The sequence below is a fragment of the Hyaena hyaena genome, unplaced genomic scaffold, assembly GCF_003009895.1.
Source record: "Hyaena hyaena isolate Hyena2069 unplaced genomic scaffold, ASM300989v1 scaffold_6, whole genome shotgun sequence".
Classification (NCBI taxonomy): Eukaryota; Metazoa; Chordata; class Mammalia; order Carnivora; family Hyaenidae; genus Hyaena; species Hyaena hyaena.
This window is the reverse complement of record NW_024080638.1, coordinates 5,172,102-5,193,060: the sequence shown is the minus strand read 5'-3', so window position 1 is coordinate 5,193,060 and position 20,959 is coordinate 5,172,102. Positions and strand designations below refer to the sequence as shown.

General features: G+C 41.9%; 1 protein-coding gene across 5 annotated transcripts in view; it reads right to left on the bottom strand.

The window, feature by feature from the left end:
- MUSK (muscle associated receptor tyrosine kinase) overlaps nucleotides 1-20,959 on the bottom strand; it is a 90,636-nt gene that overhangs the window by 23,445 nt on the left and 46,232 nt on the right. For all 5 annotated transcript variants that reach the window (XM_039240411.1, XM_039240437.1, XM_039240429.1 and 2 more), the window contains 2 exons: nucleotides 18,217-18,341; nucleotides 8,775-8,934 (listed from right to left, as the gene is read on the bottom strand). In XM_039240411.1, the coding sequence (XP_039096342.1) occupies nucleotides 8,775-8,934; nucleotides 18,217-18,341 (285 nt within the window). The remainder of the gene's footprint in view (nucleotides 1-8,774; nucleotides 8,935-18,216; nucleotides 18,342-20,959) is intronic.

Sequence of the window (20,959 nt, the reverse complement as noted above, 5' to 3'; positions counted from 1 at the left end):
AAACTTCCATTTTTTTATGGTAATAGTGTGGAACATCAATTCCTAAAATACAGACTATAAACATATGTGGTCCTTTGTGGGGGTGGGGAACCCCAGTATTACTACATCAGATTTCTCCATGTGCCTATTTTTGGATATGCTACATATATTTATTTGAGCTTTAAACTGAGTGACTGGAAGCCCCAGACATTGAGATCAGTCCAGAGAAGGGGAATTGCAGATGGTGGGGGTGTTGGTAGATGGAGTGGCTTGTGTTAGAGGAGGAATGGGAACACAGACTCATTCCTGCACTCTCAGGCTGGATAAGGATAGATAGAACTCAGAACCTCAGTCTTCCAGGAGGGACCTATCAATGCCACTGAGAAGGGGAAATACAAGCTTCTCCTCTACTGAACAGGTGTCTGATTTTTTTTTGCCAGCTTTATGGAGATATAACTGACATATAATGTCTAAGTTTAAGGTATATACTGATATAAAGCAAATTGATTACCTCCTTAGCATTAGCCCACGCCTCCATCTTGTCACATAATTACCATTTCTTTTTTGTGGTTAGGGCATTTAAGATCTAGTCTCATAGCAAGCATACTCACCATATGTACCAAGATTCCCAGAACTTACTCATCTTATAACTGGAAGTGTGTACCCTTCAACCAACATCTCTCTATTTCCCTCCACTACCCAGCATGGGGTAACTACCACTCTAGTCCCTGATTCTATGAGTTAGGCTTTTTAAGATAGCACGTATAAGTGATACCATACATATCTGTCTTTCTCTGACTTACATCGCTTAGCATAATGACCTCAAGTTTCATCCATGTTGTCACAAATGGCCAGATATCCTTCTTTATCATGGCTGCAGAATATCCCATTGTATGTATATATGTATACGAGATACCAGAAGATATATGATGAGATATTATATATATGTATATATGGACCTTATCCATTTGTTGACAGAAGCTTAGGTTGCTGCCATATCTTGTAACTGGTATCTACTGTTTAGATAAACTGTGAATAATGCTGCAGCAATCATGAGAATGCAGATACCTCTTCAATGTCAAGTTTTAATTTCCTTTGGATGAACACCCAGTAGTGGAATTGCTGGGTCACATGTTACCTCTATTTTTAATTTCTTCAGGACCTTCCACCCTGTTTTCCATAGTGTCTCAACCAATTTACATTCCCACCAACAGTGCACAAGGGTTTTCTTTTCTCCACATCCTTGCCAATGCCAACTCTCATCCTTTTTTGGATAGTCATTCAAACAGGTTTGAGGTGATACCTCATTGGGATTTTGATTTGCATTTCCCTGATGATTAGTCATGTTGAGCACCTTTGCATGTACCTGAAAAGGTACATGTTGGCCGTCTGTATGTCTTAAAGAAAAATGTCTGTTCAGACCCATTGCCCTTTTTTTTTTTAATTGAATTGTTTGTCTTTTGCTATTGAGTTGTATGAGCTCTTTATATATTTTGGATATTAACCTCTTCTCAGATACATGACTTAAGAATATTTTTCTCCCATATCATAGGAAGCCTTTTCATCTTGTTGATGGCTTCCTTTGCTGTGCAGAAGCCTTTTAGTCTGATATTATCCCACTGGTTGATTTTTTATCATTATCGTTTTGGTGACATATTTCCAAAAAATCATCACCAACACTGATGTCACAGAGCTTACTGCTTATGTTTTCTTCTAGGAGTTTTATGGTCAGGTCTTATGTTTAGGACATTAAGCAATTTTGAGTTGATTTTTGTGTATGGTATAAGGTAGGGGTCCAGTGTCATTCTTTTGTATGGTTATCTATTTTTCCCAGTGCCATTTATTGAAAAGACTGTTCTTTCCCCATTGTGTATTCTTAAATTTTTTTAACATTTATTTATTTTTGAGAGACAGAGGCAGAGCATGAGCAGGGAAGAGGGGAGAGAGAGAGGGAGACACAGAATCTGAAACAGGCTCTAGGCTCTGAACCATTTGTTAGCGCAGATGGCGGCATGGGGCTCAAACCCACAAACTGTGAGACCATGACCTGAACCAAGTCAGATGCTCAGCTGACTGAACCACCCAGGTGCTCCCCACCCATTGTGTATTCTTGACTTCTTTGTAGTAAATTAATTGACCATATACATGGGAGCTTATTTATGGGCTCTTGATTCCATTGGTTTTGTGTCTGTTTTTATGCCAGCTCTATACTATTTTGATTTCTATAGCTTTGTAATATAGTTTGAAATCAGAAGTGTGATGCCTCCAGCTTTGTTGTTCTTTCTCAGGATTGCTTTGGCTGTTCATGATCTTTTGTGTTCCCATACAAATTGTAGGATTGTTTTATTTCTGTGAAAAATGCCATGGGAATATTAATAAGTATTGCACTAAATCTGTAGCTTGCTTTGAGTGATATGGACATTTAAACAATATTAATTCTTCTGATCCATGAAATAGGATATCTTTTTATTTATTCTTGTCTTCAATTTCTTTCATCAAAATCTTTTCTTCTAAAGAGTTTTCAGCATACAGATCTTTTACCTTCTCAATGAAACTTATTACTGGGTATTTTATTGTTTTTGATGTTATTGTAAATGGGAGGATTTTCTTTATTTCTTTCTTCAATGTTTTGTTGTTAGTGTATAAAAAGACACCTGATTTCTGTATGTTGATTTATATGCTGCAGCTTTACTGGATTTGTTGATCAGTTCTAATGGTTTTTTGGTGGAGTCTTTAGAATTTTCACTATATAAGATCATGTGATCTGGAAACAGATAATTTTACTTCTTCTTTTTCTTTATTTAAAACATTTAAAAAAATGTTTTATTTATTTTTGAGAGAGAGGGACAGAGACAGGCAGAGTATGTGTGAGGGAGGGGCAGAGAGAGAGAGGGAGACAGAGAACTTGAAGCAGGCTCCAGGCACTGAGCTGTCAGCACAGAGTCCAACACTGGGCTTGAACTTGTAAACTGTGAGATCATGGCCTGAGACAAAGTCGGACCCTTAATTGACTAAGCCATCCAGGTGCCCCTCTTCTTCCTTTTCAATCTGGATGCCTTTTATTTCTTTTCATTTCCCAATTGCTCTAACTAGGACTTCTAGTAATATGTTGAATAGAAGTGGTGAGATTGGGTACCCTTGTCTTGTTCCTGATTTTAGAGGAAAAGCTTTCAGCCTCTCACCACTGAGTATGATGTTAAGTTTGGACTTTATTGTGTTGAGGTGTGTTCCTTCTATACTGTTTGTTGAGCATTTTTATCATGAAAGGATATTGCACTTTTTCAAATGCTTTTCTGCATCTATTGAGATAATAGGACCTTTATCTTTCTATTAATGTGGCATATCACATTTATTTGCATATGTTGAACCATCCTTGCAACCTAGGGATCAATCCCACTTGATCATGATGAGAGCTCTTTTTTTTTTTTTTTTTGTATTTTATTTTAGAGAGACCAAGAGAGAGAGAGAGAGAGAGAGAGAGCGAGCGAGCAAGCAGGGGAGAGAGGCCGAGGGAGAGAGAGAATATTAAGCAGGCTTCATGCTCAGCACAGAGACTGATGTGAGGCTCGATCCCACGACCCTAGGATCATGACCTGAGCCAAAATCAAGAGCCAGATGCTCAAATGACAGAGCCACCCGGGCACCCTGGTAAGTTCTCTTTTTAATATGCTATTGAATTTGGCTTGCTAATATTTTGCTAAGAAGTTTTACATCTGTATTCATCAGGGTAAGCTGTCGGTACTTTTCCTGTTGTATCTTTAGTCTGGCTTTAGTGTCAGGGTAATGCTTGCCCTGTAAATTGAATTTTGGAGCATTTCTCCCTGTTCAATTTTTGGAAGAGTGTAAGAAGCACTGGTGATAATTCTTCTTTAAATACTTGGTAGAATTAGTACCTGTGCGTGTTTTGGTGGCATCTGGCTCAGAATTATGCTCATTACAGGGATCATGGGCTGTCTTGTTGGTCTCTGTCATAGAGCCGAGGGTCCTAATGACAAAGGCACCTGGCCAAATTCCCAGCATCCTGATGATTTTACATTGCAACTTGAGCCTTTCAAGGTTGTGGCTGGAAGGAAATGCAACTTCCTGGTTCATAGGCTGAGGTTCCAAAAGTTCTCCTGACTCCGTTTGATGACTAACAGCAAATGTAAATGAGTCAGAAAGAAGTCCATCACATTTCTTGAACAATGCATAAGGATTCAGACACACACATGGAAGAGTTTTGGGAAAATGAAGACTGATCGTTATTTTTTGTTTTCCTTCAAACACTAGAAATATCATTAGACATAAATCCTAAGCACCAGACCAGATTTTTCCATTTCCAGTCTTCCTGCTGGGATGAGTAAATAAGCAGATGGAGTAAAAGGTTTAAAGTGAAACGCAGAGAATGTGACAAAGGAGGCTGTTGACTACAGAATGCTAGGGGAGGATGGGACTGGCTGAAATGAGAGCAAGGAGAGTCTGGGGTAAGGAAGCATTGCCAGAGAGTTGAGAGGAGTCACCATGTCTGACTCGAAGCTCTGCACCTCTGAGGCCATCAGAGGCCAAAGGAGGTGGGGGAGCCGAAAGCAAAAATGCAGAAAGCAGATGTCACATTCATGCTCTGGGAGGTCTGGGGAGCGTAAGACCAAGCTTTTTAAAAATGATTCTGAATTAAGTGGCTTCATGGATTTGGTTTTCACCCATGTGGCCTCACTTTCCTGGAGTATTGCCTCAGGGAGCACCCCAGCATTAGGAGGTAGTTTCCTCAGTGATGGCACTGGGGTTAGCATGAGGCATCTAGCAGATTTAACTGAAAAGAATGGGCCAAGGAGAGGAAGAGAAAATGCTAGATGTCTCATGGGGTTTGGAGGTCTTATTCCTTTGCACTCATGAGACACCCTCGTCAGATCTGCCTGGGGAAATTTTAGGAAAAGTAGGGAAGCTTCAAGTCTCACAGTAAGTGAGACCAACGGGAAAAATAGATCAGGGGATAAACAGAAAGATCTTGTAGCTTTTTATGAATTAGCTTCTTAAGGGAGTCCCTCTTCACTCAGTTTAGTAACATTTCTTTTCCCCATATACAGAAGGGTTTACACTGGTTATAGCACCTAACACTTACCAAGTATGCATTGCCCATTGGCTAAAGTCAAGCTCTCGGTTCCAGTCTATATAACCATTACTCCTACTTAGGTGACAGCTTCTCATCTATTTTCAACTCTGCAGCTACAGGAGGTTCCTAGTCCTTTCTGCTGCTAATGCCACGCCATGCATTGGGTCCACCATCTTGTTCCTCATGCAAATACTACTGCTATTTCCCCCCAGGCTACCTTTGCTGATTGCCTCCATCCTCACTCAGTGTGGATCCCTAAGACCACTTCTCCCTCCACCCTGAGACCTTTGCTTTCTATGCTGCTTGCCGTAACTTAAGGCTCTTTTTCCCACCAGAAGATATCATTAATTTTTTAGTATTACAGTCTCCTCTGTTGGCATATTCCATTAATTAATGGAATTGGATCAGGCTCTCCTTAGAGCTAGGTCAGGGATGCAGGGGTGGTGGTGCTGTATACAGTATGGTGGCAGTCCTGTTCTATAGTCATTTCAGCATCTTGAAGGTCATGTCCATGCAATGAATCTGCCTTGGTGTGTGCAGATATACCCATTATATTAGGGTCTCCTTCTTTATTGCCATATCACTGCCTTCACAGTCATCTTTGTATTTATGATGATAGGCTATGAAGGCTGCCACACTAAAGCTGGAGTCCCTCTTGGTATGTTGTGGAAAGGAGAAAGGTAGAGGAATTAGGAATTCAAATATACATTTTATAGGTTACTTTCTCTGACCAGAATCCTCGAAGGGAGGCATAAATTAAGGAAAAAGCCAAAGAAGAGGGCCTGGACTTCTTATTTAGAACTCTAGAAGTAGGGAATCTTAGGGGCGCCTGGGTGGCTCAGTCGGTTGAGCGTCCAGGTTCGGCTCAGGTCATGATCTCATGGTTCGCGGGTTTGAGCCCCGCGTCGGGCTCTGTGCTGACAGTTAGCTCAGAGCCTGGAGCCTGTCTTTGGATTCTGTGTCTCCTCCTCTCTCTGACCCTCTCCTACTCATGCTGTCTCTCTCTCAAAAATAAATAAAACATTAAAAATTTTAAAAAAAGAAGCAGGGAACCTTATAGGGAATCCTTATTCTGACATGGGATGGCCACATGTGTGTAAAAATGGTAGCTCTGTGTTGCAGAGCTGGGTCAATCAGTCTGACTCTCGGATTTGTATAACATGAAAGTGACGCAGAAGTTGCTTCGGGGCCCAGATAAGGAGGGAGCTGAACTGGAACTGGGCAGGCCTGCCTTCATAGGGATAGACAGGGTGACCTAGTTGCCGAGGTTGCAAAGTAGACTCAAGAGAGGGGCTGGATGAAGGATGTGACTGAAATATAGGGGACAGTGCTGTTACAGGAGGAGCCTCAAGGCCTCGAAGGTGCTGAGCCTGCCAGGGGGATCCTCTGGGTCCTAATAAAGCCAAGAGATGAGCTCACAGGTTCTCCAGCTGTAGATTTCACCAGAGAATGGGGTAGGGGTTTGTTCCAGAGGACACCACTGCATGGGTCCAAGTCCCCCTTCCCCTGCCGGCTGGGGAGAGGCAGGGAGGAGGGAAGGAAGAGCCCCGGCAGGGAATTAATATGTGAATGACTGAATAATTACCTAAAATGAAATGCTCTTAAGATTAGCAACATTAATTTTTCTCTTCCACCCGTGGAGGTATAGGTTAAACTAGATTAAATCAGTTTATTTTCTTGTATTTGAGTAGTCATGTGCAAATCTCTCTCTCTCTCTCTCTCTCTCTCTGTCTCTCTGCCTCTCTCTGTCTCTCTCTCTTTCCACGGTCTTGTTTTTAAATTCTATTTTATCCATTATTATTTATCCTAGACACCTTCACTCTCACATCTTAACCCATTCTACTACACTGCTACATTCTAGGATTCAGCTCCTATGCTTCTATCCTGATAGGTGTCCTGTATCTCTCGCCTCTGCACCAAGTGCTGCAGGTGTTGCTCAGTCCTTCGTTACTCTTCTCGACTCCTGGAATAGCCACCTAACTGCATGCATGCCTCCTACTCTCGTACACCCAGCGTCTGTTCACTTGACCATGGATATATCTGACCGTATCGCTGGTCTCCTTTCTCTAAAATAATTAGATGACTTCTCACTGATTGAAGAAGACATTCAACCTACTCAGGCTGTTCATAACTTGGCCAGAGCCCACATTTCCAACCGTTCTTCCCATTCGCCACCTCACTCTCAGTCTCCATCATGCTCTAAGCTTGCCAGCCCACTTGCTCTTTTCTGAGCACACTTTAGCCTTTCTGTCTCAAGCTCCTGTCTCCTGCTTAAGTGGTAGTTCTTTCCCAAACTTAAACTGTCTCTCTCTTGTTCTGCTCTTATACTTTGTCTCTGCTTCTGCAGTAGAACATAGTCCGTGCCGTAATGTATATGGGTAACTGGCTTCCTTTCTGGATTGAAAGTCCCTGGAAGGCAGGCACTGCATCGTTAATTATCCCATTTGTTACTTAAGTGTGCATCCTTTATTCTACCTGATGATGGCCTGAGTCTAGTAATTAATAAATGCATGCGAGGGTATTTTATAAACAAGGCGCTTTATAAACAGTAATTATTTTCTTATTACTTGTTAAATGGAGTTAAATTTAATTTTAGAAATCTCACCACTCTCTGGGAGAAATAATTTCCCATCACTGAAAATTCTAGAATAACTGATATGACATATCAAGATAACTACAAGCAGATATGTCCGTGGAGAAGAAGGCAGAAGGAATCCTTGAATCTTCTCCTCACGTTGCCGGCATGCTTTAAGACGGCCAGCCTTGTCCAGTTCTCCCTATATAGTTCCCTATGGTCTCTATTCCCCTCATATGAAAATCACAAACGTTACTAGCAATCTCCCCATCGTGGAAGATCAAAGAAGTGGCACAGCGATGAGAAATAGCAGGGTCTGGGGAGCCAGCCCTGGGCACAGGTTGGGCCAGTGCCTGCCTTACATGTGAGGCCAAGCACCCCTGCTGACCCTTGGGCAGTGGACACATTCTGAGTGTGACATGCCTGGCATTTCCTGATACGGGGATTATTTCCATCTCTAGGAAATCCGCAAGTGTTCTCAGAAGCCTTTGGCGCATGTATATTTTAAAAATAAACCTTTATAACTCAACACAAATATCCTAGAAATCCGTATGTCAGCTCTTTTCCTTGAAAACACCTGTAAGTCCTGCATTCACTTTCCTGAAACAGGAAAGGGAAAGGCCACAAAGTAGATCAAATACTCATAAGTAAAAATGCCCTCAAGAAATAACCGTGCAGAAATTGGCACAACCATGTTAAATATCTGCCAAGTTAATTTCTGAGACCCGTGAGAAGTGTGATTGGCTCCATGAAAGGAAAAAGAAAGAGAGGGGGATGGGGAGAGAGAGAGGAGACAGAGGAAGGAATGGAAAGAAAGAAAAAGTAAAACAGGAAAAGAAGGAAGGAGGGAGGGAGGAAAGGAAAGAAAGGGAGGGGGGAAAAGAGAGACACGAACTCCTGGAAGCAATTACCCCTCACTAGGACGGGTATTTGAGGATTTCATTTTCGAGGTGGTAACTCTCCCAATGTAATGATCTAGATCAACCTCTGGAATGTCCCCAATGAGGAGAAATAGCCCAAAGGGGACTGGAGTAAGAAATAAAAGGAAACAGATTTCCCCCAAAATGCTATGTGGAATAGTGCCAACTCTCCCTTCTTCCGGAGCAATGCGATTGTGAAAATCCATCGTACCTGCTATGCTGATGGTGGCCGCAGCCTTTGCAGTGCTAAATTTCTCTCCGTGCTTGTTAGTAGCTATGCATGTGAAGAGTCCTGGCTTAGTGATAAGCAGCTGCAGTCTCGAGTCAATCACACGGTCTTTCACACTTTCCTGAATGGACCCAGAGGAAACCTGGGGGAGTAGAGGGGGAAAAAGCAGATAGAATTAGGTCAGGGATTTCCTAATGTGATGTACCAGGTTGACTTGAAAGAGAAAGCATTAAAATGATGATCAAAAGGCATGGGGTAGATTGCAAAAATAGCCCAAACCTTTGTAGCTCTTCCCTCAGGAAGTAGCATCTCTCTCCATGCACTGAATCTAAATTGGCCTTGTACCTGTTTTAGAACATCAAAAACAGACTTGTAAAATTCTTGCACCCTGTGGCTTACTTTCTTGTTGCTCTTGGAGCCTGTGACCTCCTATGACCAACCCAGAGGTAGCCTCCTTGAGGAAGAGGCACACACGGTCCAGTTATCCCCACTGGCTCAGCTGGGAGCCAAGAACAACCACCAGATATACAAGTGAGGCCATTCTAGATCATAGAATCATAACTAGCCCCCAGTTAGCGTGCCAGTCAAAGGAACTAGATCAGCCAAGATCACGAAATCTGGGCCCAAATAGGCAAAACCACCCAGTCAACCCACATGCTTATGAGCATTATTAAAAGGTTAACCCCTGTTCTGTCCTCCACAAATGCACAACACATGGATGGATGGTTATGAAGAAAAAGGACCATAAAGCAAATTCTGTTTCTGAGGCATGACATACATCCTGTCATACTATTTAAATCAGAAAATCAAATGTCCTCGAAGAGCCAGGATATCAATGCAATATTAACACCTCATTGGCAGGTTAATTAATGTATGTGCTTATTTATTATCATCATTTCAGCTGTGTGGGAAAGACAGCTGACTAGCACTTTCTATGAGGTTGCAGAGTTAGAATTTGTGCCCCAGTTTGATCCCAAAGCCCGTGCTTTTCATTATTATGTTAGAGTGCCTTCCCTAGCACTAGAAGAGAAAAAATGGAGAGTTATTAGAAAACAAGGTGTGTGCAGGGCCTGGGAGATGACTTGGGAAGGAGTCTTTCCCCTGAGGTTGATGAGACTAGCATTATTTTCATGTTCACACCAAAGAAAGTCATCCCTAAACTCCTCCTCAAGGTTGCTGAAAACATTCTTGGTAGGAACAAAGATAAGTTTTAAAGCGGCTGACCTCTCTTCTCCTGGACTTCATTCGGGTGTTGAAATAATTCAGCAAGGAGACAAACAAGTTACAAGGCCCATTGCTGGATTATGGCGAGGCTCCTAAATGCTTTTTCTCCTGTTTCCAGAGGCCTTGCTTGATTCGGTTCGTGACTCACGCACAGCAGGCCTTGTTAGTCAGAATGTGAATTTGTTTTTCTTTCTTCATGGATCGTCCTGACCAACAGTTTGGTATTTTTTTGATGACCTAAAAATAAAAACCACCCCTTGCCCTCCATTTTGGTCTTTTTGCCCCTCGGGTTCAGATTATTACGAGTTTTGACCAAGGTGTGCCTAGGCAAAACCGAGTACTTCATTGAGGTGACTATATCTGGGGATTTACAGTAAGTATGTTATTTTCTGCAAGTCAGGCAGGCATATTGCCCTGAACTTGCTGGATAAACAGCTTTCTGCTCTGTATGTAGAGTTCTCTTTCTGAGACCGTGACCTCAAAAAGAGACAGTCAGACGGGAAACTGTCATAAACAGGCACCTTGGTTCACACCTGAGGTAATGTGTGTAAAAGCTTTTTGAAAGTGGCAAAGTAGTATTGACCTGTGGAATATTTTTATGTATCATTACATCAATACATTAATAATGCTGTTTTGAGAGAATTTATTCGCAGGTATGAATAATCTCATCACTTCAGCGTGACTTGGCCTTAGCATACGAAGGCCTCTGGCTTCGATGGCTCTGTCTCACAAATAGTTCCAGCTTGCTGAGAATACCTCACGGAGCCAGAGGGTATGGCCCAGTAGGGTCCATGTGTAGGGAGTTGGAATAATGTCTGTATGTGCATCATAGAAAAAGGGCTAGGAGCGCCTGGGTAGCCCAGTTGGTTAAGCGTCCAACTCTTGGTTTCGGCTCAGGTCATGATCTTACGGTTTCATGAGTTCAAACCCTGCATCAGGCTCCGTGCTAACAGTGCAGAGCCTGCTTGTGATTCTGTCTCTCCATCTCTCTCTACCCCTCCCTTGCTCTCTCTCTCTCTCAAAATAAACTTTTTTTTTTTTTTTTTTTTTTTTTAAAGAAACAGGGGTAACAGCTTGAGAAAATCTTCCACATTGTTTGTGATGAACATCGCCATAGTTACCTCTTTCAATCTGGCTACTTCAATATTCCAGGCAGTATAGTACAGGTGACACATGTAATTATTTTAACTTACACAGTTAGTAAGATGAGAGGACTCCAAAGCTCATGTACTTCAAACCAAAAAATACTACCTCTTAAAAATACATGTAAAGTATTTTTAAAGCAAGCAATGAATAATTCTTGACTGCTTCAGAGCATGTGGCTTGCCTTTCTCTTGTTCTTTGGTTTAACTGTTCAGGGTTTTAGATTATTGATGTGTTCACAGAGGCAGGGAGGAAAGGAGCCTTCACACCCTTTAGAATAGTCACCGTTCTCAGGAGTGTGTTAGTGAAGTTAGTTCATGGACTTGGAGTTAGTGAAGAACCACAGTTTAAAGTCTGTTTTACTCTGTGCCAGTTAGCTCCTAGCTCTGCATTCAACTTTGTTCAGTCCACCCCAGATAATACAAGGCTCTTGGCTCTTCCCTGTTCTCAGTAGAATTTTCTGGTTGCCACTGATGCATTCAATGCCTGAGATTGCCTCCATTTCCTGTGATTTGTGTCAGCACGAGCAAGATCGTCTCAGTTTCTATTTGGACGTGGGTCGTATCACCACGAATGAAACTTGGCTGTAAGAGCAACCCTCTCTCTGACCATGAGAACCACAGATGTACTTTTGCTTTCTTCCTGGAAGAAAGTCACTATTAGTTTGTTTTATTCCTGTTTTGGAATCAGAGGCAACGGGTCTATTTTGCTTCCTGCTTTTTGTGAATCATATCTTGAATCTGGTGAATTCACATCTTTTTGTGAATCACATCTTGAAGGACTAAGTTGGGGTCTCAGTAGGACCAAAACTAACCCAAACCATTCGACTATTTTTTAATTAGTCATGAACTCCGAGAGAGTCTAGTCCTATATCTTCCAGTTCTGAACTATTATGAGCCTTTGAAAACACTGAATTTTTTCTAAAGCATGTGTCTTTCCATTTTCTTTATTCCTGTTTTCATAGAGGAAGCCAATCAGTAAAGTCCGATCATCAGTTCCCCAGCTTTCTTAGCACGTATTTTTATACTACCTTGAGAGGCCTATGACAACTACAGTGACTTCCACAGAAGAGCCACAAAACGTACTGACAAATAAGATTTGAAATTTATTTTGCTTACTTACTTAATTTAGAGAGTGTGAGCACAAGTTGGGGAGAGGGGCAGAGGGAGAGAGAGAATCTTAAGTAGGCTCCACACTCATTGTAGAGCCCAATGCAGGGCTTGATCCCACGACCCTGGGATCATGACTTGCTAAAGTCGAGTTTGATGCTCAACTGACTGAACGAACCACCCAGGCATCCCAAGATTTGAATTATAAATGACACTTTAATTAAAGAGTTTAATTAGAGAACTTTAATTAGAAGAAGAACAGGAACTACAAGTTACTTGATTGTAACTTAACAAACTTGGAGCACTTCAGCCCTCCTGTCATATCAGGGATCATTTTCTCCAGCCACCTGACACCTCTGTCATTAAAAATATGGGAAAATCCATGTCTGAGAGGTAAGTGGACTTCCCTACAATTACATTAGCTAAAGAGAGCCATTTCAATCTTAAGTCTGCTAACCCCGCACCTATTCTTATTTATGATACCTCATGTAGCAAGTCTATAAAATGACATTAATTCATTTACTGTATTTTGAAGAGACAAGCTAAATTGGTTTGAAACACAAATTATGAGAAAAAGTGGTTTTGTTCAAGTATCAGAAAAGAAAAAACAACCCTTCAGCGAAAACAATAGTGAAAACAAAGTAATAAATGAACTGTAAGCCCTAAAGAGGCTGCTTTTGCAAGATGACATTCTTTATTGGTTCAGCTAGGCTTAGATTTTGGCATCTTTTTCCTAGTGTAGCACACCCACCAGAATTTCACACAGGGGCACGTTTTGCTTCCTACACACTTGTCTCCCTTGCCTTCTTCCCTTCCAGTGTCTAGTGTCCTACTTCTCTTTCCCATCCTCACCTTCTTTTCCTCTCTTTCCTTTTTTTCTCCTCATGTAGAACACTGCTTTGACTTTACAAGGGTGCTGTTAATATTTTGTAATATGACAATGTATGCACACTGCAACCAAGATACCAAAAAGTTGGAGTGAGACGATCCTGGGGGACATGAGTAATGAAAATGGCTGAGCCCCCTTAGAAGACTTATCAGTCTGAGTTGCATAGCTGTAGTGAGAGCCATCCTCACCCCACCCAAGGGACTGGCTTGAAAAAGCACCCCATCTCCTTAAGGCATGACAGAGGGTCTTCAATAGGACCACCTGCAGTATTGATGAATGTCCCCTGCTGTGTAATAAAGGGTTAACTTATTGCACTTGAGGTGCCCGAAGCCTGCACTCAAACTCAGAAAGGACTGGCCTTTGCCTTGCTTCTGAGAGATAACCTCTCCTCCTTTGGAAAATCCTGCCTCATAAGAGTGTCTTTGTGTATCTGAGACCATGAGCTATGCCAGATAGTTTATGTTCAAGTGCAAATGATGGTGAATAGCTCTTTTTGTTCAGCAGAGACTCTAGACTACGCTGTATCAGTTTGACCTTTGGAAGGGCTAGAGACTAGCTAAGGTCAGTCATGTGAACCCTCCATGCTTATGTAACTGACCTTCAGGAAAAACCCTGGACACCAAGGCTGGGTGAACTTCCTTGGTACAAGATGCCGTACTTGTTGATATCACGGCTGGGAGAATTAGGTGCTCTCCATGGGACTCCACTGGGAGAGAACAACTAGTTACCCACTACTGAGTTTAGTCTGTATCCTTTCACTGTGATAAACTGTAACCATAAGGATAATGGCTTTTCTGAGCTCTGTGAGTCCTTCTAGTGAATCATCAAACTTGAGGGTGGTCTTGGGGACCCTGACACACCTGCAATCTGTTGACACAGCCGAGATGTATGTGATAGCCACCTGTAAAATCTAAAGGGCAGAGCCAGGCTGCCTAGCAGCTCCAATGGAAGGAGAAAAGGGAGAGTAGCTTTGTTCAGAGGTCTAGATCCAAGAGTTTGTGAATACAGAGGTTTTATAGAAGATCTGGTGTGGAGTTATTTTCAGTCTTCCCCAAAGATCTTTTGGGGGCATTGACGGGACCCTGACAGAAAGACTTCTCATCAACTAACAAACTGGGGGCTAAGAGGGAGATGGCTGCCCTGAGGAAAATAGGTCATAGGGTCATCTTGAATATCCCTTGATTTCTGAAAAATCATCAGTGTGTCCACGATGGAAAGAATTGTTTTAAACGCTTGTTGGGCACAGTGGGGGTAAAGCCAACTTAAAAGAATGTCAGTTAAATGAGAACTTTTCCACTTCAATTACTGCTCCTCCCTCCTTTCAACCCCAAAGCTATAGGGGTCTTGAGTAGCAGTTAGGAAGTGGGGGAAGAGCGAATGAGTGTGAGAAAAGAAGCTAACCACAGGACTGTTGAGGAAGGCAGGAAGCATGCATGCAGTAGTCCTAAGAAAGGGAGGAAGGTGGGGCATCTTGCGGGCTCAGTCAGTAGAGGATGTGACTCTTGATCGTGGAGTTGTGAGTTCAGGCCCCCCATTGGGTGAAGAGATTACTTAAAAATAAAATCTTAAAAAAGGTGTGCGAGGTGGGAGGAGGGAAAAGTCCCATCTGTGAATTGCATTTGGAAGCTTTGGTTATTACTCAGGGTTAGGTACTTAAAATTACTAAATTGGGATGGTGTTAGTGATTTAAAATCACCTAAAAGCAACCAGAGAAGTCACAGAACCTGCTTGAGGTAAACCTCAGTAGTGAGAAAAGAATCTCCCCTACTGAAGAAACTTAACGGGGAGAGAAAATATTAAATAAAGTTGTATTACATGCAAGTCATGCTTGGCCAACACTTGAGTTACAACGATAATCTCAGCCCCCGTGCTTAACTCTCCATTTTCTACCTGAAACCCAAAAGATAAATAAAATCTAAAATTAGGAAAAATAAATCCAAAGAAGGGTGGAAGGGTATTATAATCAAAGGGCCAGAAATTTTCAGCAATCTCTGGAAGATACAAAGAGATGTGACTGGGTTGGTAGAAAAATTAATATCAACTAAGTTGCTGACACCTTAAAGTTCACTGAGAGGAGAATGGATAAATTTTCCCTATAGAGTCATGGAAAAATCCAGAGTTCAGATAGCAGGGCTATAAGTAGGAGCCGACTTTGAGAGAGTTAGTAAAGTAGCAGAAGAACATTGTGAGCTACTACATGTGCATATAGCACTAGGCTGAGACATCTCAGCCATATATTATATATATTTCACATGTATAAAATATATATATATAATAACTCATATATTATATGAGTCCATATAAGACTTCCTATAGTAGGTTGAAAAAATTATAATTCTGGAAAAATACTTTTAACAAATGTAACAAACTAAGTAGCTTCTATTTTCCCTGACATTTTTCCAACCCAGAAAAATTTGTTTCCTTTGGATGGCCTTGAAGACTGAGGACACAAATCAAAAGTCAGGTTCCGTAAGGGTGAGGAGTGTAACAAGAGATACAATAAACTAACATCTCAAAGAACCAGAGATCAGGGACATACCAACGTGAACTACAAGTGACATAGCCCATACAGAATTGCAGACTGTGTTATGATGATCTGGGATGGCCAAGGAGCTTCAAACCGTGAACTCAGTTTAAGTTGGTCCAGGATAAGTAGTTGCCCCTAGTCCTTAGCCAAAAGGAACAAAAATTCTTTCTGGAGAAAAGTACCTTTATCTAGACCTCACATTTATTCCTGAACTTCGCCCTCCCCGCCCCCAACAATGAACAACAGGTAGTCAAAGATAACTAGGCACACAAGGAAACAATACACAATGAACAAGAGTCAGCAAGAAAACAGATAAGAGAAAGAGACCTAAAATGGCATCCCATCTCACTCAATTAAAAGCCAAAGTTATTTCAATACCCTACATAAGCTTATATGATCTATAATTCTTGCACACACCCCTTACCTCTTTCCTCTTTTCTCACTCACCTCTTGTCATACAGACTAACTTGTTATTCCTCTGATATACCACATGCACCTTTATCTCAGAGACTTTCCCTAGTTTTCTTCCCATACGTATCTACAACCACAGGTAACAGTAGTTATCTTACAGTTATCTCCTCCTTACTTCCTTCAGATCTTAGCTCAAAAGTCTTCATCATTTTAAAAAATTGTATTTATTTTGAGAGGAAGAGAGAGAGAGTGTGGGCTAGCACATGCTTGTATGTGCGTAAATGGGGCAGAGAGAGAGGGAGAGAGAGAATCCCAAGCAGGGATTGATACTGGGCTCAGTCTTATGAACCATGAGAGCATAACCTGAGCTGAAATCAAGAGTTGGACGCTTAGGGGCGCCAGGGTGGCTCAGTCGGTTAAGCATCCGACTTCAGGTCAGTTCATGATCTCACGGTTTGTGGGTTCGAGCCCCACATCAGGCTCTGTGCTGATGGCTCGGCCTGTTTCAGATTCTGTGTCTCCCTCTCTCTCTCTGCCCCTTCCCCACTCATTCTCTGTCTCCCAAAACTGAATAAATGCTAAAAAATTTTTAAAGAAAAGAGTTGGACGCTTAAACTGACTGAGCCCCCCCGGCACCCCTCAATTCTCTACATCTTAATGAGGCTTCCTTGACCACTCTGTTGAAAAAGAAATCTTTCTCATAAGGTTGCACTTCCTGTCTCATTTTCCTCCATAGTATTTGACACGATCTGCATAGATTATTGGCTTTATTTTACTGTTTGTCTTTCCCCATCATAGTGTAAGTTCTTTGAGGGCAGGGAACTTTCCCTGTTTTGTTTGCGCCTGTATCCATAACGTCCAGAATAGTGCCTGACACCCAGGAGACACTCAGTAGATATTTGTAGAATCAATAAATGAATGTGCACATGTAAAGGGCTTAGAACAGAGCCTCGCACATAGTGATCACTTGATATATGTCGGTTATTAGCAGTATGAAAAAATGAATTAAAGATGGTTAAACTGACAGTCATGGGTTTTAATTCTGGATTACTTTTCATCAGAGTATACTCCAGGAGCGAACTAATTCTTTTTTTTTTTTTTTTTTTTTTTTTTACAAATAGTTTATTGTCAAATTAGTTTCCACATAACACCCAGTGCTCATCCCCACAAGTGCCCTCCTCCATGCCCATCCCCCCTCCCCCCCACATCCATCAGTCCTCAGTTTTTGTCAGCATTCAAGAGTCTCTCATGGTTTGCCTCTCTCCCTTTCCCCCACCATTTCCGCCCTTCTTCTCCCCCTTGTTCCTCCGTCAAGTTCCTCCTAATCCTCCTATACGTGCAAACATATGATATTTGTCCTTCTCTGCCTGACTTATTTCGCTCAGCATAACACCCTCAAGGTCCATCCATGTTGCTACACATGGCCAGATTTCATTGTTTCTCATTGCCATGTAGTATTCCATGGTATAGATAAACCACATCTTCTTGATCCATTCATCTGTTGATGGACACTTAGGCTCTTTCCATGTTTTAGCTATTGTGGAGAGTGCTGCTATGAACATTGGGGTACATGTGCTCCTATGCCTCAGCATTTCTGTATCCCTTGGGTAAATTCCTAGCAGTGCTATTGCTGGGTCATAGGGGAGTTCTATTGTTAGTTTCCTGAGGAACCTCCACACTGTTTTCCAGAGGGGCTGTACCAGTTTACATTCCCACCAACAGTGTAGGAGGGTGCCCGTTTCTCCACATCCTCGCCAGCATCTAGAGTTCTCTGATTTGCTCATTTTAGCCAAGGAGTGAACTAATTCTTAAGCTGGTGAGTTTTGTGAAAATTGTTTTACCTGTGTGGGAAGGAATTGCTACCATTTCCCTTTTACACAAAGGCATAAAGGGAAATTTGATCTTCTACTCTTCCCCATGATACAAGGAAAGACACGAACCCATGGAGTTCAATTTCTAGGGCAGCGACTATGAGGATGAAATCCTGGAAGGCTCTGAGACATAGAGGTGCCACTAGGGCTAGTGACAGAGATCAGGGTAACTCTACAAATATGTGGCCCATCGTGAGACTCCTCTCCAGTGAGTCTTCCCCAGACAAGTCCCCATAGTGATGGCACTCACGGCATTTCCGTTTTCAATCCAGGTGATGGTGGGGACAGGGATGCCTGTTGCTGTGCAGCGCAGGGTCACAAAGGAGCCAAATGTGACGTTGTGGGATTCAGGAGCCCGCAGGATTCTGGCAAAAACTGTTAGGAAAACAGAAGTGGTCAGTGGCTCTCCTATAGGGGACACTCAAGCTGGAGTGGTCTTTTAAAAATGCAAATCAAATCATGTGCTCCTGTGTGAAATCCTTCTGTGGTTCCCTCCGTATTAAGCATAATACCGAATGCCATGCCCTGGCTCCTAAGCCACTTACGCTTGAACCCTATGTTTCTCACCACCCCAGGAGACTCCAGGCTTCTTTCTACCTTGGGAGCTTGTCCACGCTTTCCCTTGGCCGCCAGTGCTCATCCCCCAGATCTCCAGGTGGCAGTTTCCTTGTATCATCCAGTCTCTGTTTAAGCGGCATTTCATCAGAAAGGCCTTCCTCGACTGCGCAACATAAAGTATAACCCTTCCCCCACTCCCTTTTTCATCATCCTGTTTCATTGTCTTTACAGACCTCACCACTCTCTGAAGTTATTTTTTATTCATCTAATGTCTATCTCCTCCCTGTCCCCCTTATGCCCAGCAGACTGTGAGCTTTCAGCAACCAAAAACCTAGCCTGTTTGTTCAGTGCCTAGAAGAGTGCTTGACCAAAGTAATAGTAGTTTAAGTAAGTTAATGAAATAATTAATTAATGCTTTATATCTTCAACTGTATCATAGTGGGAGGACAGACAAAATTTGTCAAACTTTTTAGAGAATGAGATGAGGCACATTGGGCCAAAAAGAAGTATTTTGGGCCAAGTGTGAGCAGAACAGGTAATTAATATCCCACTCGGAGATAGAATCCCTCCTGATTAGATAAGAGAAAGTTCAGAGAAGATAGGATTTGACAATTGGATGCTTTTTGCAGATTCTAATTTTACTATTTATTTATTTATTTTAATTTTCAGTGCCTATTTATTTTGAGAGTGAGAGAGAGAGTGTGGCGTGGGAGGGGCAGAGACAAGGAGAGAAAGCGAATCCCAAGCAGGCTCTGCACTGACAGTGCAGACACAGGGCTCGAATTCACAAACTGTGAAATCATGACCTGAGCTGACATCAAGAGTCAGACGCTTCACCAACTAAACCACTCAGGCGGCCCTTGCAGATTCTAATTTGAGATTTGCAGGTTCAGATTTCCTATTTTTTTAAAATTGAGGATGCTAAGAGATGGAATCTCAAAGAATGTGTTAGAAATACAATGTTGGGCCCAAGAGCCAAGAGAAAGGAGAAGCAAGGAAGCCCCCGTCTTAAGGCAAGAGGTGGTTTTAAAAAATGCGCCAAATGTTTAAAATACAGCTGAATTTCCACGCCCAATCCCCGCCAACAAAACTGAGCTGCTTTTCACAAGTCCTGTGGTCTAATTACCAGCCTACAAAAAATGGTGGTTAAGGAACATGTGAAACAACGCTATGGGGATGCAGTTCGTTCAAATTGAGAATATAGATGATTCCACAGGACCAATTATGTAGTTTTCTCAATAAATAAAATGTATTGGGAGGAAAAAAAAAAGAAAGAGGGAGCAATCATTGAGTTAAAAGGGCTCAAGAGGCATAACCCCAGATGCAATGTATGGATCTTACTTCAATTCTTATTCAACAGGCCAGATGTAGAAAGATATTTTGAGACATTTGGATAAAAATTATGCAGTCCTGGTAGTAAATGGTACTGAGAAATTAGTGCTCATTGGGGATGAGTGGAGTAATGAAAATGGTATTATATGTTTTTAAAAAAATCTTTACACTAACCTACATATTAGTTGATTGAATTAATGTCTGGGATTTGCTTTAGAAGAAACCAGCAGTTGGGGCGCCTGGGTGGCTTAGTTGGTTAAGCGTCCGACTTTCGCTTAGGTCATGATCTCGCGGTTCGTGGGTTCGAGCCCCGCGTCGGGCTCTGTGCTGACAGCCAGCTCAGAGCCTGGAGCCTGTTTCAGTCTGTGACTNGTGATACCAAATAAAGGAAACTCTAGAACTTACTCTTAGATGAGTAGTATTTAAAAACAAAGGACGGGTGCCTGAGTTGCTTAGTTGGTTAAGAGTCAGACTTTGGGGGCGCCTGGGTGGCTTAGTCAGTTAAGTGTCCGACTTTCGCTTAGGTCATGATCTCGTGGTTCGTGGGTTCGGGCCCCGCGTCGGGCTCTGTGCTGACTGGCAGCTCAGAGCCTGGAGCCTGTTTCAGTCTGTGACTCCCTCTCTCTCTGACCCTCCCCTGCTCACGCTGTCTCTCTCTCTCTCTCCTAAAAATAAATAAAAAAACATTAAAAAATATATAAAAAAAAAAAAAAGAAGAAACCAGCAGCAATAAAATAGTAGTGGAATCAAGGAACCAAAAATTGTAGGCTATTGATCATTGTTGCTGGTGAGTAATGGAAACATGGGAGTTCACTATATCACTGTAATTACTTTTTTGTAAGGTTGAATAACATTTTTATTTAAAATTATAATTAATTATAATTATATAACATTTTTATATTTTATTTTTTTTTATTTTATTTTTTTATATTTTATTTTTTTATATTTTATTTTATATTTTAATTATAATAACATTTTTAAAAATTGCTGTGGAGCCTACCCCACAGCTCCAGAAAACACGTGATAAGATATCCACTTCTTCTGCCATTGAAATAGCATCGAGTTTTAGAAAACCCCAAACTGAAGAAAAGTAAGACTCTGAG